This window comes from Apostichopus japonicus, chromosome 16, assembly GCF_037975245.1.
Source record: "Apostichopus japonicus isolate 1M-3 chromosome 16, ASM3797524v1, whole genome shotgun sequence".
Classification (NCBI taxonomy): Eukaryota; Metazoa; Echinodermata; class Holothuroidea; order Aspidochirotida; family Stichopodidae; genus Apostichopus; species Apostichopus japonicus.
The window spans coordinates 8824774-8851254 of NC_092576.1; the positions used below are offsets into that span (position 1 = coordinate 8824774).

The window sequence follows — 26481 nt, forward strand, 5'->3', positions numbered from 1 at the left end:
ATAAATGAACTAAATTGTTTTACAATCATGCTAGCTTGATCTAGGCACTTCTACTTCTTACCCGCTTGGCTAGACATAGAAACATCAATGGGCACTACTAATTCTGGTGGGTTTGCAGGACCTGTCACCTGCCACTCATATGGGTACAGCCGATCACCAATTACTATACTAAACATGATTACGACCATTGTTTATGCCAAAAATTGTATATTGACAAAGACAGGGAACAATTTATTCTATACATTCTCTACATTTCTTCAGATTTATGAATTTTGTATCTCATAAGATAATGAAAGTAGTATGACTTAGTGTACCAGGGATGTGCCCACGCTGGGCAGCCCCGCCCAGCACTAAAAATTACCGCCCAGCACTGTCTTAAAAATCGTGAATCCCACCCAGCACTATTTTCATCTAAAATCCCAACATTCCTAACAATATATTCAACATAAATTGGGCCTAGCCTATGCCAATATCAGACAGACTAATAATGCATCAGTTACTCATGCGAGAAACATTACTTACGGCTCTCAATCGGTCCCTTGTAAAATCTCTTTGAAACAAACTAATAACTTTACCAGGTACGTAATATATTTCACTAAAAAAAAATTTAAAAATGTAAATTTGTTAGCAAAACTAGTACTTAAGTGTGTGTGCTTAAAAAGCTACACAAGTGCCAGCATTTGGCATCTGTGCACCTTCAAATATCAACAAATTTCTCAAAGGGGAGGGCAACACCCCCTCCCCCTTAGACCCCTCCCCCAGGATGGTGATCAGTATACCCGGCACTCAGGAAATCCTGGGCACATCCCTGGTGTACAAAACTGTTATCCATACTTTCATGTCTGTTTTGCAATTTGCCCATTTAGCATAGCATTTTGAGATACAAATACCAGATAAATTATTCCCTGAAAGTTGTTTTCTTAATCAGTCATTTTCGATTCTTACCTGCTTGAGTTGACATTGAATGATCCCTGGGTACTCCTAACTCTGGTGAATCGGCAGGTGTGGTCAAACGCCACTCATACTGGTATAGTGGGTCACCAGTAATCAGAGTGTATCCACAGATATGACCGTCTTCAAAGTCACACTTTGCTAAAAGAAAGAATGAGAAAAGTTGGACTTTTATCTGAACATTCCTTGTCCTAAGTTTCACAATATTTTCCACTAATGAAACCACAACCAATTAGTTAAAATTTTATCTCGCTTCCAAGATCAAGACTAAACAAAAGAGAAAATGTTGAAACAACGAACAGGTGGACGTCACTTGCCTTGGGTGACAGATCAGTAACAGAGCAACCATTCAAGTGAAGGAAAGTTCAGGAAATGAAGGTAAGGGTAAGGGTTAATTATAATCCGGATGCTTGGAGGCTGTATTTAAGCAATATTATGACAAATTATGTTATGATCACCCATTATATCTACAATTCTGATTATACATTATAAAAGACATCGGTCAATTCAATGTCTTGGTTTCCCTGTTGTACACAAAATCAACAAAATTTTAAGATTGTAAAAAATAATCAACAAATTCTATAAGGTCAGCTGTATGCCATATTAACGTATCCCATACATACAAACAAGTTCTTGTTTTGACTTTTAAGTCCTACAACGAAAGATATTCACAAAGATGATGTCATATGGACTTCACAGAATAATAGGCCTGACACAAAACCTGACAAAAGTTATATTCATGGAATTAAAGAATTGTACATACGTCTTCCTGGGCAAGATCCATTCACAATCTTCAGGTCATCCAGTGCAATATCTCCTTGGTAACCGTTGCCAGAGTAACCTTCAATCAGGAAGTAGAGTGGGTCTCTAAAGTCATCTGCTAACTCCACTTGATCATACAGCCAATCGTAACCTTGGTTACCAGAACGTGTCCACAGCACAGGACCATCTGGTTTAGAAAGAAAAGCATTACAATAGCTTGATGTTTCAAATTAAAAAGATTTAAACCCTCAAATCAGAAATAAAGTGAGTAATTGATAGTTTCTCTATCAAGGGTGGGTACGGATTTGATCTATCACACCGCAGTACCTTGGCACCCAATCCATGTGCCACAACAGTTTCATAACGATGTACCAATTCCTGCGGCAAAAATGGGCATATGATATACAACACAGTTCAACATTTTGTATATCTGTTGTATTGAAATATCCAATAACAAGTAGGAATTAAATATGCAAATTTCAAACATGATACATATTTTGTGTCTTCCATTGACATAGAGCCCATATTAAATTATAGCGGGTATCATTAATAGGGGTTTGACCCACTTTTTCTCTTTATCCACCTGTGATTACTCTCTCTCACTCTCTACATGTACTATATTAAAGTTATTTTTCTATTGAAATCCCCTCCCTGCCACTTTCTGAGTTGTATCAAATGAGATTTGGCTGTGATCCTTGCTTACAAGGTATGCAAGGATGTGACATGACTATAAAGGGATCACCACAATCTAAGGAATGGATAGCTCAATTGGTTGAGTGCTGGGCTTGTTCTCCTGAGGTCAATGGTTGGAATCCTGTTCTAGTCAAAGATTTTTTTTTTTTTTTTGCTCTTATCAATTTGTTGATAATTTTAAATTTAGTTTTTACTGTACATTTTAATATTAGCAGCATTATTGTTGTTAGTTTTGCATTTTGGGAAGAAAATGTTCAAATCTTATAAGAATTATTTCTGGATAAGACTACAGCTAATCAATCTAAAACAACATTCTAACTGAAAATGAAAGTTGATCAGCAATTAATTAGTGAATGTATTTTCTGGATAAAAAAAAATCTGCCATCCAGACTTTTATTTTACAAAAGTTCAACAACATTAACCATGTTTAGTTTAGATCCTTACCAGAGTGAGGCTGATAAAAAAATTAAAAAATAAATAAATATAAAAATAAAAATAAATAAAAAATCATCCTTCAAAACTTACCAAAGCTGTCAGCCTCATCTGCTAGAATGACGTTCAGGGTATCCACGTGGGATCCGTACATGTGATACCAAAATTCAAAGCAGACGGCAGAATTGTCAGTCGACAGAGTAAACGGTGCGCTGAGAAGACGAGCAACGTTATTGGACGCCTCCGATGTAACGTCGATGTGAAGATAATAACCTTTGATTTGGAAAGAATTATAATTATTAAGAAATAGAGAAAGCAAAGTATTTGTTAAGACTGTACAGTATTCCAATTGATTTCTTCACTTTGTTTCAACGTTGTTTCCTGTTTTTTCATAATGTCACCTACACTCCTGATTTGATGGCTCTGTGATGTTTGTTGGAGGAAGGGACAGCTGATACAATATGACACTGGGAGTGTTAAAACTGTTTAGTACATCAATTAATTCAAATAATTCATTTATTTGTTTTATCGTCAATTGTATACAATGGGAAAGGAAGTCTCCTATAAAGTCTTAAAAAAGACTTAACAAAGTAGGAGACTCCCTGGAAGAAAAGAAAAGAAAAATGTACAAATATTTATAATACAGAATATACGTAAGGATTAAATATACAGTAATAATATCCTAATGATGCTGAGATACGTGAATAGATTAAATAATACTAGTACGAGTTAATAAATTCCTTTTTCAAATGTCTGGTGAATGTGGGTTTTGAAGTTATTTAATTAGATAGCCAATTAGATAACCAATATATGAAAGAAACTGTTGAATTTATAAGAAAGGCTACAAAACTGATGATCAGAATCACCCGTTGCATACCTCCCTAAGGAGTCTTAAAGTGTAATCATACAGAAAGCTAAGAAATCCTAATATTTTGCCAAAGTACAGCATACAGATTGTCTAAGAATTCCTTTGTTTATAGAAGTTGCAAATTTTATTCAATCAAAAAACTTAATGAATTGTTATAGTTTTGCTTTAAAAATTTCTTTATATATTTTGTATGAACTAACAATTTGTATATTGTTTTAATATTATATTTTAATACTACTTTTTATTAATATTTCTATATTTATACCGGAATACATAAATTGAAATTGAAATTTGCCTGCTTTTGATTTATTTTTTCTTTCTACATTCCCCTCCTCAACCCCCCTTCATTTCCATATGGTCACCTTAATTAACCCTGATGTGGAGGTGCCGTGATGGAGGAACGGGACAATCATGGCTTATATACTTTGCCAATATAATTATTAAAACTGTTAAGTACATCAATTGCCTTGTCACTTTTATTTTCTTCTTCTTTTTTCTTTTTCAACATTTTCGTAATTTCATCCACCCCTTTTATCTGGTGTTTTTGTGATGGACTCTGAAAGGCCACTGGGATACCTCGATCTCATACATACACAATAACTTGATAAATTAATCTGGTGAAAGTTACAGTGAATGTTTAATACAGAACTTAAATGATCCCTCACAGGAGATTACCCTTTATTTCTGAACTGCTTCTGATCTACCATGCTCTGTCATAACAGATGAAAACCAAGAACATATATACCAGAACTCACCATTCATGTTTTGAAGGGTATGGTCCGCAGGGGGCCCTGTTCCCAGCGAGTCTGTACCTCCTGTCGACAGCGTCCAATCAAAGTCATCGCTGGGACCACCAATCTGCGACCAGGTACAAGTATCTCCGTTCTCAAAGTCGCAATCGTAGGCCGTAGGAGGACTGGTAGGCCGAGGAGTCGGGACCACGGTTGGTGCTGGGGAAAAAACAAGAAATATAAGGGGTGATTACAAATAGTTTTAAAAACTACTAAGATTTGACCCATATCATGGGATGGGTGGCTCATGGTAGTTTCTGTATTGCTACTACTACAAGGATCTTTATTTCAGTCTTTTTTACATTTGTTTCTCTGCTAAAAGGCATATCACGAAACAATGACTTAATACAAATGATGATGGAGGTGGTGATGGTGATGGCAAGGGGAGGGCGAGGGGAGGGCCAGGGGGAGGGCGAGGGTGAGGGCGAGAGGGAGGGTGAGGGAGAGGGCAAGGGGGAGGGCGAGGGGAAGAGGGAGGGCGAGGGCGAGGGTGAGGGCGAGGGGATTGACAATAAGTAATATATAACACATCATTAGAGGTGATCATCCTGAACAGATACATTTTGGAATGATGTCATAAAAATTAATACTCAGGCAGAATTTCTAAACGCTTGTCACCATCTTTTGTTTTGAAATACCATGTTCATTACTCTTTGATTTATTGCATCACTTAAATTTCACCCTGCCATAATAATGACAGTTTTATCAGACGTAAAGCAATAACGGTTTCCTATGTGAGTTCCTCTCTTAATTCTTAAGTAACGAGTCTGGCGAGAAAGTTTCAAAGCCAACCACAGATTACAAACTTACGAATGGAATTGCAGGGATATGGCAGGAACTTGATATCGTCCAGAGCCATGTCGCTCAAGGATGCAACGTCGATATCTTGCACAGCTTCGAATATCAGAAAGTAATCCACAGAGCTATAAACATCAACACGGCTCTGTATCCATTGGTTACCGTGGTCACCCGACTCTCGGAACAAGAGCTGCTCTGACCCAGTCTGTGACCTCTGAAGGTAGAGATTTAATGAACCCATTCCTGGCAAACAGGAGGAAAATATTACAAAATAAAACAAAAATAAACTAAATCTCATCATGATGAAAACTGTGGCTTTATTTGTCCACACAAATACAGCAATAAAAACTTCAGCAATAAAAATCTTAACTAGACCCAGTGGTTAAGATCAAAGTTATAGATGTTATTCCTGCATAAGCAAAGAGACTTTTAAAGTTACTCATATTTGAAACTTTCACTTGAAGCCTATAACCATCTGTAATTGGTATATGCACATTGACAAGAATTCCTAGTTGATCACTAAAGTCGTATGTACAATTTCGTTTGAAGTTATTGAAAACAAGATCTTTCAAAACATATTTTCACAACTAGCATATAGATTGAGATCTACAAAATCTTTGGAGATAATGGATAAAGGTATAGATCAGGACCAATTAGGACCAATGTAATACATACAATACAATACATACAATATACATACAATATACAAACAATATAATACATACAATATAATACATACATACATACAATATAACAGCGCCCTGGGGAGAAACGTTGCAGATCCCCATTTGTTCTTTTGCATACATTTGCATGTTTGAATTAATTACTCACTGGATCCATACATATGATACCAAAACTCCAAGCATCTGCCTGTGGTGGACAGGAGCGGTTCACTTATCAGCCTTGCTATATCGTCCTTCAACGGACTGCTGCCCTCAAAATAGATGTAGTATCCTGATAAAGAAAGGAGAAAAGTCATTTGTTGGGGAAAAAGTACAAACCTACACTACGCATCTAATGTATTGACCATTATCGTATAATTACTTAAAGTTGAATTTAACTTACCTCCTTATAATTTACCCGTTTGTAAAAAGAGGTCAAATAATTTATTTGAACTGAGTCTCACTGGCTGAATGGGTAGGCTATACACACTGGCTGAAATGGATAGGCTATACACACTGACTGAATGGATAGGCTATACACACTGGCTGAATGAAAAGGCTATATACAAATGCTGAATGGATATGATATACACTCTGTTGCATGAATTTTTAGTTTTGTTAACTAATTACCAGTATAATCCTGATAGGTGTGGTCAAAGGTCGGACCGGTTTCATCGGTTGTGGTCCGTCGTCTATTCCTGGTCCAGTCCCAGATGCCATCATCCTGATCTTGCATCCAACCGCAGTAGCCATCCTCAAAATCACAACTTGCTGAAAATCAAAAAGGAATCAGGATAACTTGTAATTATACGATGTAGATTTTACCCTTTCTGTGTTTTCTTGTTGCAAATTTGGATTTAGCAACTCTCGCAGGATTTTTTTTCTTTTATTTTTGGACGATGTGTTGAGTTTTCTTTGTGTTTGTCTGTTTGTGTGTCTGTCTGTATGTGTGCGTCTGTGTTTCTTATTTCTCCAGGATTAATTCAGTGACTATAAGCCTTGCAATTATTATATATTATTATATATGATATATATTATATACATATTACATATTATATATATATTATATACACCAAAGGTAGAATTTTATTACACAAAATTCAGAAAAACTGCAAAAAGAGTACTGCCAAAGCATAAAAGATGCTCTGTTAGTCCATCTGTCTGTCTGTCAGTCTGTTTATCTTGTAATATACTCGGCAGTTACTACTTCTTTGAATTCATAGTTGTTCACTACTTCACTAGCTGAGATAATAGCCTTGCTGTTTTTTCTAGTGTCCTTCATATGTTAACTTGCCTACTATAATTTTAGTTTTGTATTAATCTTGTACAAACATATGAGAAATAAATTTGAAATTGAACTTGAAAATGAAAATAGTTTACTACTATTTGAATTTTTAAAGCAAAATCACATTTTTGGACTTTTTTGTCACATGCTTCTAGTTCATGATAATAGCAAACTGTTATATTACCTGGTTGGTCACATGCTCCAAACGAGAGACTTATTTCGTCCAATCCGATGAAGGCATTGATGTCAGATCCAACTACACCTTTGATGATGACCTGCCGATAACCGAAATAAAATGGAGGATGAAAGAAACTTTAAAATGTCTCCATATGATTGGAGTATCTGTTAAATTACAGAGTCCATGGTTTCCAAGGAAACCTAGACTTCAGAAGGTGTTAAAGCTCCCGTTCGATGCTTTTTTGATATCATGATACTGTAAATAATGATATCATGATACTTATTGCAGAGAATGACTTTAAGCCTTGTCCAAGCATATGCCAAGTCTGTGGTGCTGTTCTAAAGGTCCTAGAAATGATTTATCTCAAGTCATGCATGCTTATGATCTTTTCTCTTATACATTAAATTTTCTTTCCTATATCAGTTGTCCACTTGCTCCTGTACAATACTGTTCAATAAAATACCTGCTTACATTAATACTTTGGGTTCTCTCATATTTTGTATCTCTACCCAGGCTTATGTATAATGTACGTTCCATCATGTCATCGGTATATTATGGATACCATACTAGGCAAACCATCATAATGACTAAATGGTTACCATGAACCAGTGTGAGGTGGCTGGGCAGTAGGAGGGCATCAGATCCATGATGTAACTTTTGATATTTAGTGCCCATAAATCTACCAACTATTCTTGACAAGAATATCTGTTACTTTTACACAAGAAAATATGTAATTGTGCCCACCTAATATCGTTGCAAGCTTTACTGATCAACTGTGGGGCGGTATAGTTTCACTAACTGATACATACACACCACCTGTCTGGAACCTCAGCAGTTTCAGTCCGTCCTTCATCTATCCCCCACCCCTGACCCCAGGCTCACACTCACCCTAACCCTCACCCATTATATCATATTTCTTGAACATCTGTGCAATATCCAGTCTAGCTGCATGCAGTCCGACACCCCCCCTTACCCACCCTACTGTTGAACATTTGTTGTTTACCTGTGCAGTATCTGGTGGTGTGACAGTAACTGATCCATACAACCACCTGTCTGGAATCATGGCTGGTTCAGTCCAGCCTTAATCTTTCCCCTCCCACACCCCCTTGCCCACCCCACTGTTGCATCTTTGTTGATTACCTGTGCAGTATCTGGTGGTGTGACAGTCACTGATCCATACAGCCACCTGTCTGGAATCGTGGCTGGTTCAGTCCACAGGATGTGGACATCCCCTCCAGCATGGTGTCTCCAGCCGATCTGAATAATTCCAGAACCAGAGTACCGATACCAGAACTGAAGACAGTAGTCCTGTTTGACAGCCGTGAGGTTGTAGGAGTAGAGCCAAGCTTGGTCCCCGTTGATCTGATTGGCCGAGTCCAAATAGAGGAGTTTACCTTGAAATTATAGCAACGACAAAAATATTAACATAACATAAGCCCAAAACAAACTACAACAACATTCTCAAAATATTAAGGTGGTGTATAATTATCGTTTGTAACATACGTACCTGCTGGAGAACCAGTTGTCTTATCTTCTAAGACTCCATCGTAAGTGACATCACTTGCAGGTCCTCTCTTCCAATCAAAATCATCCTTGTCTGCCTCTTGGTACCAACCGCAGAAGTCCAGTTCAAAGTGACAAAATGCTACAAAATGTGCAGTAGGGATGAATTTTGAAAGAAAAAACGTAAATGCAATTACACAGAGAATATCAGAGTTGGTTTGTTAAAACAAGCTGATTTGAAGCATCTAGAGCAGACAATCTCAAAAGGCAGCATACAGAACCGGTCAAATCTGGCAAACGTAAGATATCAACCCGCCTGCGAAGAATTTGTCCACGATCTTGGACAAATTACATTATGTAGGACTCTTGAGCACTTAGGCTAGAGTGCTCTACTGGCCTGTAGACCCTGCAATTGGTTAGTCTAGGTACATAGATGCCTATATGCCTACATGCCTATAGAAAAACAGTCCTGAAATTCACTCAAGCATTAATAATTTGTTACTTGATAGCATAAACTAGCCCAAGTACTCACATTAGAATTCATCCTTGAGTGCACCTAATTAATTGACCAGCCACCATATGATTGTAAACACAAGTGCTCTAATGGCCAGCACTACTTTCCTGTGTGAAGACAAATTTTGCTTGATCCCTGAAATAATACACTGTGTGTTTAATCATGAATTTGTGCAGAGGATCGTTCAGTATGGGTAGCATTACCAACCCCGGGTAGATATTCAATCTCCCCTGATTGTGGCCAAAAAAAGGGGACATGGGTGGTAGTTGCTATAGGCAGGGAAGATCATAATGTATGAGATTGATCATATTGGTTGTTTTCTGACACTTGATTCAGACCGATGTTGTTCTTTGAGCCCTACTGAAATTGCAAGGTCGAACCCGAGATTGAGTAACATCAAATAGTGAACCTTAAGCAGAAACAAGAAATGTTTACTGATAAGTAAATAAGGTTTGTATTCGACCAACTGTCAATTTTAGTCCCAACATGAAAGACTGCATGCGAATTGAAGTGTCATACTAGCAACCATTTACCTTCATCTGGACAAGGTCCATCCACCAAAGTGATATCATCTAATCCTATGTCACCGAACGAGCTTCTGCCGACTTCTCCCTCGATTAGGACCTGGAGGAAGATATCAATCAGATGTTGTTTTAAATATTTCTCATTTCTGTTTATTCAAATGAAGTCAGACCTTCACTCAGAGGTACTATCCTTACTCCACTCAGAGGTACCATCTTTAATCAACTCAGAGGTACCATCTATACTCCATTCACAGGTACCATCTTTACTCCACTCCTGAGGTACCATCTATTCTCCACTCAGAGGAACCATCTTTACTCCACTCAGAGGTACGATCTTTACTCCACTCAAAGGTACCATCTTTACTCCACTCATAACCGCAAGAAATAGTTCTGATAAATTAGCAGTCGCATTTTATTTCAAGGTATACATCAATTATAACAATCATAACAAGTTGAAGGTTTAGTCTTGTTCAAGGTCAAGGTCATCTCACAGGACTTTACATTTAACCCCCTGTCATTGGTAACTTGTCATACCCCCACACCAAAGTGTCCACAATTCAAACAATCCCTCCTGGAGCACTACAATGCACCACATCTACATGTCCCCTTGGGGACTTCCCATAGGGTGCAGCCACAAACAGGGTTACACAACTATATTTACAAGGTACCTTGCAAGTCCCCATTTATACACCAGGGTGCAGAGAGGCAATGGAGAGTGCCTTGCCCAAGGACACACCATAATGATCAGGCCAGGGCTCGAACCTGCAAACCTTAGATCACAAGTCCACAGCCTGAACCAATTGACCAAAACGCTCCCACAAAGCTAATGTAAGGAACTTTCATTACTTTGGAACCCTTAATTACAAGTGATCTTATCTTGACCAAGGATACAACATAATGATCTGGCCAGGACTCTAACCTGCAAACCTTCGATCACAAGTCCACTGCCTTAACAACTACGCTCTAGTATGCAATTTTTCTACGCAGTAACCTTATAGTTACCCATCAAACTTGTCCATACATACCTCAAAGTCGTTATTCGTCTCTATTTGCACCGTGCCGGGAAGCCACTGTTTACCGCGGTCCCCGGTATGAATCCATTTCAGGGTGTAGGTTGGACTCTGGCTGTTATAGATGCCTACAGAGACATTGAGGAAGCCTACAGAACTGCCATACAGATGATACCAGAAGGTCATGCATTGCATACCATTCTGGTTAGCTTGTTGCCGTGGTGATAAAATGGCGGATACAGACTTGTAGATTGCTGGGTGACGAGCAGACATGTAAATGTAATAACCTGAAAATAATAATACAGAAGCAAAGAAAGAAAGATATGAGGACATTTCTTCTATTTTAATAGTAGAAATAGACCCAAAACCCATAGCGTATTTTCCTGTCCTACACTAATCGGGCACATGTCCACCTGACCATATATGCCTAAGCAGTCGAGTCCAAACATAAGATACACTGACTGAACAATTTTTCACCCCCCCCCCCCCCCGTCTGGCCTAGCTAACTTGATCCGCCACTTTGTCTTCATTATTTCACATTCGGTTCGGCCTGAGTGTACATTCTACTACAAAGCATCAAGATCCTTAGAGGTTAGTCAGTTGTACAATTAGCTTCACATCACACAATAGATTCAAGCAGATGTAGCTGGAGATATGATCTTGTGGTCAGCAGGGAGAATAATCATATAATTCACTGTGACAGCTTCCAGAGTGGGAGATAAAAGTGGTATTGATGTCACCTAGCTTGGTTAAGGTTTGCCCCAGATTTTTTAGGGGCAAAAATTCACTATGCTACTTAACACTAGTCTAGAGTGAACGAAGAAAATTTTACATTTAATATTTCCATATGTCAGATGTTGTATTATTAATATATGTAATTTGAACAACAACAACAACCACAAACACTTGATGGGGAGACTACACACAAATTTAAAAAAAAATAAGAAAAATTCTCATGCGACTGAGACTTGTAGCTTGCTCAACGGCATCGAACCATTATAAGTATTGCATAAAAATTCTGGCAATCGGGTGCCAATTTGTGAAAGGAGGAATTAGGTCTTTAACGACAGAATTGCTTATTCTCAGGTTGGATTACCAGAAAAGCCAATAACAAATTCAATCAGGTAAATCCACAAAATAGGTAAATCACTTCTAGTTTTAATTCACCTAGCAATTTGCGTTTGATAAACAGAAAACAAGGATTACACAAAAATATGCCGTCTGCAACCAAGTGCTATTTGCAAGCACTTGTTCTTATCTTGGACATCATGTTTGATATCCTTGGTAAGTAGATGTCCAAGTACTTCTGTACACACGGGGTGGGGGTGCCCTCTAGTAGTCAATGGTAGAGTGGTATTTGATTATTAACTATCATTCATTCCTGCTGAAAATCATGCCATGGGGGCTTATAAATACAACGGTGTGAGTGCAAAAGAGTGCAATGAATCATGGGGCTAGGGTGCATATTACATCATTCTTTCGCTAATCATGAGGGTCTGTGTATGATATTATTCCAAATTATGAGCATTTGAATATTATGCATCGTTTTGCATATGCATAAGTTTGCACATGCATTACTTTTCATATGTATATTTTACATATATGCATAAGCATTTGCATGTGCATTTCCATATGCAATTTTGCATATGCATCATTCTGTATGGTATGAGCGAGGGTTAATTGGTTCAATAAACAGGGGGAGGGGAGGGGCGAGGGAGGGAGGGAGGGGGAAGGAAAAGGGTGAAGGAGGAGAATCATATGGTGCATTATGGTTCCAAAGAGGGTGTAAGCTGACACAGGCTATAATAGTACCATACATTCATCATAGATATTGTAATACCTCATAGCGGTTAAATACACTGTCATTTTTTTTAGTTTTTGATTATCATGTATAAACCTATTTTTGTCTTTTCCTTTCGCATCAACTGGTCACTAGCTTTGACAAACAGCATTGCTTTTTTCCATCATGTCATAATTCCTCAGTTTTATTAATAACTACTTGTACTTCAGTTTTGTAATTTGAGCTTGAACTCATGGTAATCTTTGACTTTATCTTTCTCTCTCTGTGTCATTCGTAATTTAGTCATAATTCTCACTCTTGATTATTCTGATATATACGTTCTTTCTCCTGTTTTTTTCCATTCTTAATCTTTACCGTTTGCTTGCGGGGAGTGGTCCCCGTCAGGACCGTTTGATGTGCCTCCTACCGGCCCCTTATTAACGATCCAATCAAAGTCATCGTCTTCTGATTGTTCCCATCCACAGGTTCCGTAATCAAAGTTACAATCAAAAGTCTGGAAAAACGGCGGATCGGCATCTTCCGGGAAAACTGAGAATAAACGAATCAAAAATATATAATATCGTGGTAGCATATTTTTGTTTTCCTGGGATGATTTTATATTCTTGGTTAACCTTGCAGTAAATTTAAGTAGTTGAAGGACAAGGCCTCTGTTGCTAAAACACCTCTCGCATAACCTTGCAGTAAATTTAAATAGTTGAAGGACAAGGCCTCTGCTGTTAAAACATCTCTTTTGTTAATCACTTTATTACAGCGAAGTTTTGATAGCCAAGTAAACATTTCAAATTTATCAGGCTTCATGGATAAATCAACAAGGAAGATTATAATCGTAGGGCTTTTGAAGTATATTTGCAGTGCCTTGTGGTATCACGGACCACATACTGTGATTCTATCCACTCCAAGGAAGAATTCACAGGCTTAGCCAATCATAGCAAGTTACACTTCATCCACCATATTTTGAGTGAGGGAAGAGATACTGAGGTGGGGTTTAAAACAAACATGTTTTAACAGTTTCCATATACCACCGAACACCCTTTTAATAAATGTTTCAAAAAATTCTACAATACATAACACATACAACACAACATCTGAGAAACTGAATTCTAGTCTATTTGAACACAAGAAATACTGGATTTGTGGATCTAAAAAATTACAACAAATTTTGGACCCACAAACTAAATTGTGGATCCGACGCCTTTGCACCATTCAACCACATGGTCTCAACGTCCGAGAAGGGAATAAGTAATCCTTAGTTTGTTTTTGTTTCAGTTTAGAAGAAGATCCTTGCTAAGATGGAATTGTCAGGCCCCTCTACCTGTTACCTACCCAGGCTTTTTGCAGCTGTAGAGGAGCAGTTTGTTAACAGTACTTTTCTTTCTAAGAAACACTAGAGTCTGTGGGGAATGAAAAGACTTGAAATGTCTTGAATAAACTTACCATCACAGCTTGAATAGATCATTTCAATATCGTCTATGGCTATATCTCCAGAATAGCCATTACCCTTGATTGCGACTATTTCAATCTATAATGTGAAGAAAACATACGTTAAAAGAATGAATACGAAAAAAGAAAGAAAATTAGCTGTTTGCTACGACGTTATGGCAGGAAGTCAACAAAAATAGCACAGCAAAGTTCTAACAGCCTTCCCGTTTTCTGATATCATCAAACGGATACGACTGAGTAAAATTCCCCTTGGTATGAGAATGACTATAGTGGTGCAGTGGTGCACAAAAGGAGGGGGGTGGGACAGAGGGGCCAGCCCCTTAACTAGCCATTCATGTTCTATAGTGTCAAGTGAAGTAAAAAAACATTATTTCTTTCCTTAGTTTCAAATGTATCTTTCATGCCAGCCACTGATACTCCAGATACAGATAATTCATGCACAAGACTCTAACTTTTGCAATAATAATAATAATAATAAATGAGACTTATATAGCCATTGCTCAAGGCACTTTACAAAGAAAGTAAATTAATTTAGAAAATAACAAGTGAAAAAATGGGTCTTAAGTAGACTTTTGAAAGTAGAAAGTTGATAGCAAGTTCCAATGTGATCTGGTAACTTGTTCCAGAGATAAGAGCCAGAGTATTCGAAGATTCTGTAACCATAGGTCTTCAAGCATGGTTTAGGAACAGTTAAATACAGTTTGTTGGAGGAACGAAGTGTGCGAGTTGGAATACAACTAGATTATGACTTCATAAAACATTTTATTTTATGCTCCCTATGTATCTACAAGCTTTCACCAACAGTGCTGGAATGATCAGATCACTCACCATATATGGATCTGTTATATTGATGTAAGTTTTCCCATTGAGCCACTCGGCCTCCCCACGACTTTGTTCACCAAACTGTCCCCAGACCAGCTGAGTATCTTGTACTGTTGACACAAGGTCCGTGGTCGTGTGGACAAGAAGATTCCCAATGTGTTGACCATACATGTGGTACCAGAATGACAGGCACAGGTGTGGGATCTCAAACGGTGGGGACATCAACACAGCAGCATGACCATTATCACCCAGGCTGCTCTCAATGAATAAATAGGTTCCTGTGAGAAGATAAAACAATAGCATCAATATAGCTGTGTTCATTTCATCCAGGCTGCTCTCAATGAATAAATAGGTTCCTGTGAGAAGATAAACTCATAGCATCAACATAGCAGTGTTCATTTGACCCAGGCTGCTCTCAATGAATAAATAGGTTCCTGTGAGAAGATACAATCATAGCATCAATATAGCAGTGTTAATATCAGACAGGCTGCTCTCAATGAATAAATAGGTTCCTCAGATAAGATAAAATCATAGCATCAATATAGCAGTGTTCATTTCACCCAGGCTGCTCTCAATGAATAAATAGGTTCCTCAGATAAGATAAAATCATAGCATCAATATAGCAGTGTTCATTTCACCCAGGCTGCTCTCAATGAATAAATAGGTTCCTGTGAAAAGACACACCATGGGAAGGAGGGATGGAGGAGAAGTGAAGGGGTAAGGCATACAATAATATCAAGTTTCATATTAGTAGACTGACCTTCATCATTCCCCAACGTGTGGTCAGTGCTTGGACCAGTACCTTGTGTGACCGTCTTCCCTGATCCCTCGATCCAATCCATGTCATCGGCGAAGGAATTCTGCCAAACACACATACCATTCTCAAAGTCACAGCTTCCTGAAAATGACAAACAGTCATACCATCATGCAAGGACATCAAGGTAAATAGCTATTACGAAGGATTTTCTTTTAAAATCCTGTCACATCAATGCTTAATATATATATTAAAACGTTATTCTGGTGGCTGAAGTTGATTGCTAAGCAAACTTGGGGAAAATTGTAACTTTAAATCAAAATCTCATAGCATTCTGTATCCTAACGATATAAATTTATTTAAATTCTATGATAACTTGTAAATTTATTTATGCCAGTGGAATAGATAATGTCACCAGGCCCTTCAGCTGAATACAGTTCATCTTTAATTTCTTTTTTACAATTTGTCAATTTATCCACAGAGGAAAAGAATATTTCCACAAAAAAGATACATTTTGACAAAATTTGAAGTACAGAGGACTTAGATAGCCAAGTCAACATAACAAATGGATCAGATTTCATGGATAAATCAACAAGAAGATTATAATTTAGTGTTCAAAGTTTTTCTAGTAGTTGTGAAGGATCTTATATTGTCTCTCTTAAAATACTATTGTTCCTTTGCATTGTTGGACTTGTATATTAATTTGATTGTTGTGTTTATAACATTTAGCGATACTTTGTATATAACATTTGGCAGTGTGATGTATATAACATTTAGCAATGCGATACCGGATAAATGTATTCCCCGACATACATACTTTACCTTCCTCATCTGGACAGATGCTGTTAGCGGCAAAACCGACCTCATCTATCGCTATGTGTCCTCTCGTTCCACCTCCAACAACGCCCTCTATCACGATCTGGTAACTTGAACTTTGCCTGATGTGTAGCTGACCTTTGTACCAACTGTTGCCAAGGTTACCAATACGGGTCCAAAGAGCAGGTCCTTGATGATCCTTTATCTACGACCAACGTATGAATATGATAAGTTCAATAATATGCAGACTTATTATTATTTAGTTGCATTCTGTAGCAGCAATATCTCACTTTTATCACAAAACTAAATTCAATATTAACCCTGCAGGTTTTGATGCTAAATTCGGATGGGAGGAAATGGGACAAAACTGAAGTGAACAGACTTTCCGTTCAGTACCATGATGTTTAGTGTACACGAAAACTAATTCCCTTCCTACAAACATCTTTTTCTAAGGTGGACTACATCTGTACACTTAGTTTCATAGATCACAAGATCCCCTAGATAAAGAATTCTAGGAATTTAAGTAAAACCCATAGAGGGCCATAGATTTGACTAACCATGAAGTTCATCATTTATATTCTTCTCTTTTTTATAATTACCTTGATACTGAGTGAACCGATATCACTTCCATACATGTGATATGAGAAGACCCAACAGACGTCTTTACCCCATTCCGCCGGGTCAACCACCGCTGAAGTCAGACGGGCGGTGTCTCCGGCCCGCTGAGAGGAGGTAACGTTGAGGAACAGGTAAGTACCCGTTGGAGTCCCATAGGTTGCATCTGTAGATGGGCCTGTACCTGGGGTGTCTGTGCTTCCCTGATTAGAGGCCCAATCAAAATCATCAGAGGTATCTTGAGTGTAACCGCACAGGGTGGGAATTTCAAAGTCGCACCCATCCACGCCTGTGATTGGACAATCGCCAGCCACTGCAGACACGTCATCCAAGGCTATATCACCCCTGAAATTGCTCCCTCTGGTACCTTCGTAGATTATCTGTTGATGTACATTTATTTTTCCCTTTAAAAGTCTACAATACATTCCCCAAATATGCTACAAATTCAAAATCATGGTAGCATATCCCCAACTGTTAAGATCCCCAACTGTTAAGATGTATTTAACCATGGAGCCTAAACAGCATGTCACCTCTAAATGACATTTCATTGGTCAATTGATATAACAATCCTGAATGATTGAAAAGACTGACAAAAGGTTAGAACCCCCTACAGAGAAGCCTACCTTTAACAGACTGTTAGGAAATTAAGCAGACTGAAGTGTGGAGGCAATTCTACATTATCAGTAACAAGGAAACTGCAAAAACGAGGATATGTGTAGCTCGCGAACTTTGATGATACAAATGTAAAGACTTACACGAGAGTAGCAGTACAAAGCCTGGCTATTTTTATTTTCACGCTTTCACAATCTCTGGAGCGCTTAAAAAGAAATGGTAGTTTGACATATTTTGCATAGTTTTTAAGCAAAAGCTACGGCTTCTGACTTTAGTGCTTGAAAAGTATCAGCTGTTGGTGATATTGATTATCACAGCCCTGATGACAGTTGTGATAATTGTGATAATTGGACACAAAGAAACCTACACAAACAAACTTGTACCTGAAATTCTTTATTCATGTCCATGGTGATTTGCCCATATAACCATGTTGGTCCCTGGTCACCAGCCTTGGTCCAGGTAGGACTACCAAGAGTGGGTAAGGCAGTCGGCTTCAGGTACACATTGAGGGTGTCGATGTCCTGGCCATACATGTGATACCAAAACTCAATACAATGTTTACCAGAAGAGCTTATGACATCGCTGATTAACCTTGCTTTTGTCCCTGGTGCCTTTCCACTGGCCTCTATGAAAGCATAAAAGCCTGCACCTTTAGAAGAACAAATGTTTCACATGAAAAATACAAATAAATAGAAAGAGTCACAGAAAAGAAATAATGTTTGATGGCAGAAATGTAACGAAACTGCAGTTACAATAAATCTTCCTCATAGACTCACATTATTATATAAACAATAACATTGCAATTTGATCATTACAACTGCAGTAGGCCTAAGCCTATATTAGTTTAATTAGCAGTAGTGTATGTACCATTTAATACTATGATGCAGAGTTCTGCTCTGATGCACAGGGTTCTCAGGTTCTTTAAACGAATAATCTTTGTTTAGTAAATGAATAAATAGGCCTAAATTGAATTGTGTCCTGAGTGTTCTGACACATGTTTTGCTTAAATCTAATGTTACTTGTTAATGTTAGGCTACCTCAAATTGTATTTTGCCCTTGTTGTGTTTGCTGGCAGGGTTTTTCTTGATTACATTCCTCCAAAGGTTTAACAATAACATCAGAGTCTAGTTCTATTACTTAGAGAGTATAGCCAGTATGACTCTGAGTATTGCGAAGTTCGGAACACAGGAAGTTCGGACACCCCTAAGAAATACACAATTTCACCATGACAATCTACAGCAAGAGCCAATTGCACAAAAAACTATGATGATAAAGTTATTTTTTCTGCAAAAAAAAGTACTTACATATTTGTCAATAAAAGGAAATTATAGTTTTGGGGTGTTTTAAGGCTTAGGTGTCCGAACGTCTCAGTGTCCTGATGCTACCTGTCAACACACAACATTTTGAAGACTGCATCCCTAGCTAACTTTGCTTTGGGATTGGAGCTGTAATTGTCAAGAGTGTGCTGTTAGTGTATGTAGCCTAGGCTACAATGTATTTAGCCTGTCAAACTAGTGCTAGATCTCGACTGGACTAGATACTGACGTTAGACCTATCCTAGGTTCTAGTGTAGACAATACCTACATGTATGATCAGGCCTGGCACAACGTACCGAAGTTAGGCCTAGGCTATAGCCTATGGGCTAGGCTATAGTCCCTCGTAGCCTGGGTTACATTTTTGTGATCTCTGCTAGCTGCATTTTGCCTAACCAGGGAGCTACTACTCTTACCACTCCCTGGTGTCACAAGAAGTTACATGCAGTCTGAAGATAATCAGCTAATTTCTGCTATTCGTGGTCGGTTACTGTACCATGACATGTTATCGTGCCACTGACAAGTGTGCTAGCGATCATGTCACACGCATATGGCAAGCCATGTGGGACAAACACTGCATAATATATCCGCGTATTAATTCGAATATATACGCGTATTAATTCATACATGTGTTGTAGCCTACATGTGTAAAGTTTCGCTTTTTGAAGCGATCTCGCCAGCCCGCCAAGACATTTATCGTTGGTATATGTACACAGCAAGAGCGAAAATGTTTTTTTTTTCGTGTATATTCTAATTAATCCGTGCATATATTGGTTTAATCCCGATATGTATTTTATTTAATACGTGTATATATTCGAATTAATACGTGTATATATTCGAATTAATACGTGTATATATTCGAATTAATACGCGGATATATTTAAGCCATATGATTGGCTAATAATATATACGCGTATATATTCCAATTCATTCGCGTATAAATTCCAATTAATACGCGGATATATTATACAGTGTTTGTCCCACATGGCTTGCCATACACGCATGACATGGGTGATGTGGGTTGTATTAATCGCAGCTGAAGGCGCTATTTATAAACAGAAATTAAAGGCAGTTAAGGCCCGCTTACGGTTGCATAGGAGGGTGGTCCCCGGTGAAGTACCAACTACTTCCCTGTTAATTAATTCGTACCTTGACTCCATATATTGGGATTAACATACGACAGGAGATAATAGTGTCAATATAAAATGGAAATACAAATTTTGTTTCAACACTGGGTGAGAAAGACAGCTAGCCAATTAGAATGTTCATTCTCGAGGAATAACTCTTAATTCAGGTCAATTTTGTGGATGCCATCCTGTCAATGGAATAAACAGTGGCATCAAAATCATAGGCGTAGGAATTTTTTTGTAAAATTCGGGCAAATTGCTGAGAATTGTTCGGGCACCTACTGAAAGAGGAAAAATTTGAAATGTGTTTTTCAATTTTTTTGGTGAAAATTTGGGCAATATGCTGAGAATATTTCAGGCACCTACTGAAAGAAGAATAATTTGCAATGTGTTTTTCAATTTTTATTTTTGAAAATTCGGGCAATATGCTGAGAATTTTTCGGGCACCTTCTGAAAAAAGACACATTTGCAATGTGTTTCTCATTTTTTTGGGGGGGGTAAAAATTTGGGCAATATGCTGAGAATTTTTCGGGCACCTACTGAAAGAACAATAATTTGCAATGTGTTTTCAATGGTTAAACTGATATTATTATTATTATTGTTACGACTTCCCCAATAATTATAACCAATATGGAAAAGTAATAATACGGAAAATATAACCAAAACATGTTATTGTGCATGTCATATAGGCATTCATCGGTTATCGGCATGTGATTTAATAATCGATGAATATCTTTATGATAGCACATTTAGATGTTGAACGCGCGCGCGTAAAATTTTGGTTATATCATTCGGGCAAGTCGTTACAGTCCCCGAAAATGAAATTAAGCTTCTACGCCCCCCCCCCCCCCCACCTACACACACACACTAAAATTTGTCGGGTTCCTGAATACCCATAATTTAAGCATAGGCTGAGGTTTTCATATTTAAGTTGGGAATGAGAATATTGTTGTCTAACTTCTCATTTCCATCAATTAGTTATATATATAAGTAAGGAAAATCATGAAGATTTCAAAGGAGGACCGGCTGATATAACTTGGACACGGGTCTGACCAGGCTCCCTGTGAACAACTGAAGGTAATTATATGTCAACTTTGGTAATTAGTTTACGAAGTTTGATGGTAAACTAGTACACTATGTATACGATAATAATATCTTCCTTACTGGTCTTCAGAGTATGGTCCACAGTTGGCCCAGTATTGCCTGTTGTGGTTGGCCCACTTCTTCTTGACCAGTCGAAGTCATGATCCGGTGCCTGCGTGTAACGGCAGAAGCTATCTTCGAAATCACACTCCACCAATGGTTGAACTGAAAATAAATAAACAAATAAATAAACACTCAAGTCCCCATCAAGAACCCTATAGGAGAGAAAGAAAAAAAACTGAAGGCACAAACCAAAAGGGTGGAAGAGGGTTTAACAGGGAAAGGGGGGGGGGGCACAAATAAACTTTGAAGGGCAGTGGCCGACAAATGACTTTAATTTAATTTTAAGGTTAGGGGGGAAATCGTTAGAACATCCCGACAAAATAAACTCTCTGAATATGTAGGCCACAAGGTCCAGTACTTGAATATGTTCAGCAAATCGACATACTCATTTAATTTCTGTCCTTTTTTTTGTAATGTTAAACAAAAACGCTACTTTTTTCAAGCTTTATATTTTTCGTAAGCGACCTTAAGTTTTACATATTAACAAAAAACCTGAAGGCTAATTTTCCATTACAAACAGTCTGGACCCGCCAAAATATCATAGCGATCCTAAAACGTTGTCTCCTTTACCGTTGTAGTATATATTGGGCAATCCGACGCTGGTACAAGCATGCAACCCGGTTACTCCTATATATTAGTATTCTCTTTATCACTCAGTACTACTAAGTACATTTTGTTTATATCCCTATAAAATGGTATGTAATATTTTGTTCATCATTTGTTATCCTTTGATGTTGTTGCGTTTATTACCGTCGTACATGAAGGTTTGAAATCTGGAGGACGTACTTAAGTATACCGGTAACATGTGTTTGGGTATAGCTTATCTTTTCATCAATTGTGAAGTACGCCTTTAGTAGTTTATAACAAGTACAACACAAAGTGCAGCTTGACATGGATTATTATTAAAAGCAGTATTATGTTTTACAGTGGCCTACAACACTAACCATTACATCAAACTGAGTAACATGCATATAACATATACGACTCTCATATATTTAATCATATGCAAAACTATCCAACTATAGTCTGCTCGAAGGCAACTATAGTCGGCTCAGGCAACTACAGTATAGTCTGTTCGAAGGCAAGTATGGTCTGTTCAAAGGCAATTGCCTTCGAAAAGTATAGTCTGTTCGAAGGCAACTATAGTCTGCTCAAGGAAACTGTCTGCTCAGGCAAATATAGTCTGCTCGAAGGCAAATATAGTCTGTTCGAAGCTGGCCACTATTGTCTGCATGAAGGCAAACTATTATCTGATAATATACAAATAATGAATGGTTATGAGTGCAATAGTGCAAATATTTCATGAGTTGAAAGATGGAATGTTCCATTCAACGAGGCGCAGCCGATTTGAATGGAACAAATTACATCTTTCAACGAATGAAATATTTGCACTATTGCACGAATGGAAACCATTCATTATTTGTTTTATACAACACCTTCAAATTTGGATATAATTGGATGTAAAATGTACTCATGCAACAGATTGTTTTGAACAGACAGGTTTCTCTGCTCTCTTACCATTGAAAAAAAGTGCTATCAAAAAAAGTATAACCCATGGTTCTATTTCATAGAGTGGAATAGAGCGGATTTTGCATGCAATCGACGAGCAATTGACCAATCAAATGGCCGGAATATTATTAGGTGTTGTATAAAAGCAACTATAGCATGCTCAAAGCAACCGTAGTCTGCTCGAAGGCAGCTATAGTCTGATCGAAGGCATCTTTATAGTCTGCATGAAGGTAACTATATAGTCTGCGCATGCAACTATATAGTCTGCTCGGAGGCAAACTATAGTCTGCTCAAGGCAATATAGTCTATTCGAAGGCAACTATAGTCTTCTCGGAGGCAACTGTTATAATGTATACCGTATTATTTCTTTACCCTCCAAGGCTCCAACTATAAGTTTGACTTTTTCAAAGGCTTGGAAATGAAATTAAATACAGTTTAGAGATATCACATTGAGCTTAAAGTCTTATGACGCCATCGTGACGTTGCCATGACATTATCAACGGGTGGCTAATGCATCCGCATGTATATACTGGTATAGAACTACATTCCCGTCACTTTGTTGCAAAGTTAAACCAACATATTTGATGAGCAGTGTATAGTCTCTAAGGGATGAATGGAGTGCTAAACGTAAGGCCTCGGTGAGGTGTATACGCGGGTTTAATATTGACCGATAATGTTTCCCTCCATTTCTATTCTATATAATATAGGATAATTTATAATAAGATATAGTATGAAAAAAATCTTAGTGCCACTCCCAGCTGTTGTCATAGAAGAATTTTAATTTTATTTGAAGTTTGTACAATTTTTCCGCAATGTGTTTTAAATCGTGTAAAGTACAATGGAATATAAGCAAGTTAGTCGGATTAATACCAGTTCAGTCGCTCTCCCTGCATCAACAAGAATTATATTTTTCCTCACTTCAAATCCCCCCCGCATTTCCCCATCGCTATACTTATGTAATTAGTGAAGTTTAAGGTAAGTTGAGAGGGTAACGTTGTCACAGCAACTTTCCAAGCTTATTTAAATTTATATGAAAATGTTTCCGACATTTTAAAAGCGGTGTAGCCTGCTGTATATTATCTAAGACGACATTATATGTTTGATTGAAAGAACTTTCTAGGAAATATTTCTCTTTCATTATGCTCCATTTTTATTATCCTCTCTTTTCATAGTCTTATCGTTTCAGCCGTTTTTATATTTTACATCTTACTTGAAAGTGGATACTGCTCAATACAGCTGTTTACTAGACTATGAACCATGTGAGTATAGCCTGCTGTATAGGCTAATATCAGTTTACCACAATGCTTTCTTTATTATATTTTTGTGGTGTTTCTTAATTTTTGTTTGTTTGTTTCTGTTCTGCAGTGGGGGCTGTTTAAGGGTTACGTAATGATTTGAAATGTGTCACATGAAGTGTAAGATCAATGGAATACTGAAGATACTCAATAACCATAAAATAACGCATTATATTCCTACATTGTCTCAATTGCAGTGAGGACAAAAACATTAAGATCGATTCCCCTGATATATTTTCAGAACCACATTTCAGGTTTGTGTGCATGGGCCAGGGCGGATCAACTCACCGATTTAGTTGCTCACGGTGAGCAGTGAAGAGCGAAGCACGGCTACGCCATATGTTGAGATTTCCTCTTGATCGTGAAAGGTATACATGCTAGTTTAAGTGTCCGAAACGCCAACAGGGCCGCTTGTTCCGAAGCCCCAACAACGTTACCGGTTGTAGCACTAAGCCTCATGTAGCAATTAAGGTATCAGTCAGCCCATATAATACGTGGTGATTCCTTAAGGGGGGGGGGGGGGGTGATAGCTCCCGAGTCCTAAACATGTGTCAATGCGTGTAGGGCCACAACGATATTTTTCGTTAAGGTTACCTTAATCTTTCCTGTTTTGTTCATGCGAGATTTACTATGAAAACAAAAATTAATATCGATGTATTTTATTTTGTTTTTCCCGAAAACATTGTCAGTAGAATCATTTAGTGATAAATTTGTTAATTTATTTTCTTCATACAACATAATTTAATGAGTTTTGTTGGAACGAAACTTTGTGAAAAAAATATCAAGCTCTGATAAAATGCAGCGAGACATCATTCAGCGAGAATCATATATAGTCACCGGGTTTTGTAAGATTATTTTTCACTGCACTTGGGATTACAAAAATGACCAGGTTATACGAATAGCGACCTTATCCTTCAGCCAAAATAAAATATCTAACAGTTTTCAATACAATGCTGTCCTGCAGGTCCGAACCCAGCCCAGTTATTCCCATTTATTTTGTCTATAGGGAGCGAATTTAGAGCAGCGGTCCGCAAATATTTAGGCCCTTAACCGAGGATCTTCATGAGCCCGACTCACCATGACACACTGCCCCACCCCCTACCATCTCCCACCCCCAGAATTGATCCTAAGAATTCATGCATAGCAGCTAAATTTGATTAAGGAGATGATACTAACAATTATAACTTTTTTTCCGTAATTTGTAAATACATTTTTCGAAGTCTGAAGAAAAAAATAACATCCCACTCATTACAGAGTTTGCGGACATTCATGTTACGCATTACATTTCCTGTGCCAGGTGCAGGGTTTACTGTTTTGATATTATAACAGTAAAATCAATGCTTAAAAGTGAACAATAACCGCATTTGGTTTTTCTTTTGATTTTTGCCTGATATATTGATTGTGGTACTAACACCGTTATGACGTCAATATAGAGAAAATTAATCAGTTTGTTTTTTAAATTTCTTTATAAGTAAAGACAATTAAAGGTAAATGATCAACAAACTAAACAAAAAGTTTAAAGAAATCTGTGACTAGTTATACGGGATTCTAACAAATGACCTCAATATTGCTCTTGAATTTGTTCTTGCCGTTTCCCGAGTTAACATATCGAAATGAAATTGGAGTGCATACGACCCGTTAATTCGTGGTTTATTCAACGGTATGCATGAAGGTAAGGTGTAGGTATATCAACATGAATTTTAATATCAACTTCTTTGCATTATTCCGACCAAAGAGTGTTAATTAATTTGAAGCTAATTTTCATGATACTTACCTCGGTCGCAAAGACTACAAAGTAACACCGTCCACGTCACAAACTGACGAAAGAAATATACCGCCATTTTATAGGATAAAGAGAGCCATGTATTACAGCGAGAGAGAGAGAGATACAAAAGTGTTCACGCGGGAAACAATATTACTCCGCTATATGTTCTCATACTCTAATGTAGATCGCACAATGTTCCGCGGTATTGATTCGGATAATGAAATATAGTTCTCCAACTGTCCAAATAGAATTCGGGCCTTTTCTTGCCAAGTTCTATATCACTGCAAGTAGGATTCACGTCTCCACAGAATTTGTAAATATTACAAGATGATGGATTAAGGCTGATAATAACGATGACGGTGCAGCAAACCTTACATTTTTTTTTATTTAATATACTTTGTACTGATTTAACGATTTAATTGTTGGTAATAAATT

At 37.7% G+C, this 26481-nt stretch overlaps 1 protein-coding gene across 9 annotated transcripts in view; it reads right to left on the reverse strand.

The window, feature by feature from the left end:
- Positions 1-26481, reverse strand: part of LOC139982345 (MAM and LDL-receptor class A domain-containing protein 1-like) — a 191689-nt gene extending 165208 nt beyond the window's left edge. For 3 of the 9 annotated variants that reach the window (XM_071995073.1, XM_071995074.1, XM_071995072.1), the window contains exons 1-21: positions 26056-26481; positions 21436-21579; positions 18215-18480; positions 17204-17599; positions 16611-16809; positions 15795-15932; positions 15041-15312; positions 14207-14291; positions 13127-13300; positions 10987-11258; positions 9971-10061; positions 8928-9065; positions 8561-8814; positions 7427-7517; positions 6588-6728; positions 6127-6249; positions 5308-5538; positions 4462-4656; positions 2932-3111; positions 1715-1900; positions 946-1092 (exon numbers count right to left, since the gene is read on the reverse strand). In XM_071995073.1, the coding sequence (XP_071851174.1) occupies positions 946-1092; positions 1715-1900; positions 2932-3111; positions 4462-4656; positions 5308-5538; positions 6127-6249; positions 6588-6728; positions 7427-7517; positions 8561-8814; positions 8928-9065; positions 9971-10061; positions 10987-11258; positions 13127-13300; positions 14207-14291; positions 15041-15312; positions 15795-15932; positions 16611-16809; positions 17204-17599; positions 18215-18480; positions 21436-21579; positions 26056-26122 (3790 nt within the window). In that variant the 5' untranslated portion in view covers positions 26123-26481. Of the gene's footprint in view, positions 1-945; positions 1093-1714; positions 1901-2931; positions 3112-4461; positions 4657-5307; positions 5539-6126; positions 6250-6587; positions 6729-7426; positions 7518-8423; positions 8493-8560; positions 8815-8927; positions 9066-9970; positions 10062-10986; positions 11259-13126; positions 13301-14206; positions 14292-15040; positions 15313-15794; positions 15933-16610; positions 16810-17203; positions 17600-18214; positions 18481-19415; positions 19657-21435; positions 21580-26055 lie in introns of those variants that run through there. The other 6 variants (XM_071995076.1, XM_071995077.1, XM_071995075.1 and 3 more) reach the window with 4 other exon arrangements.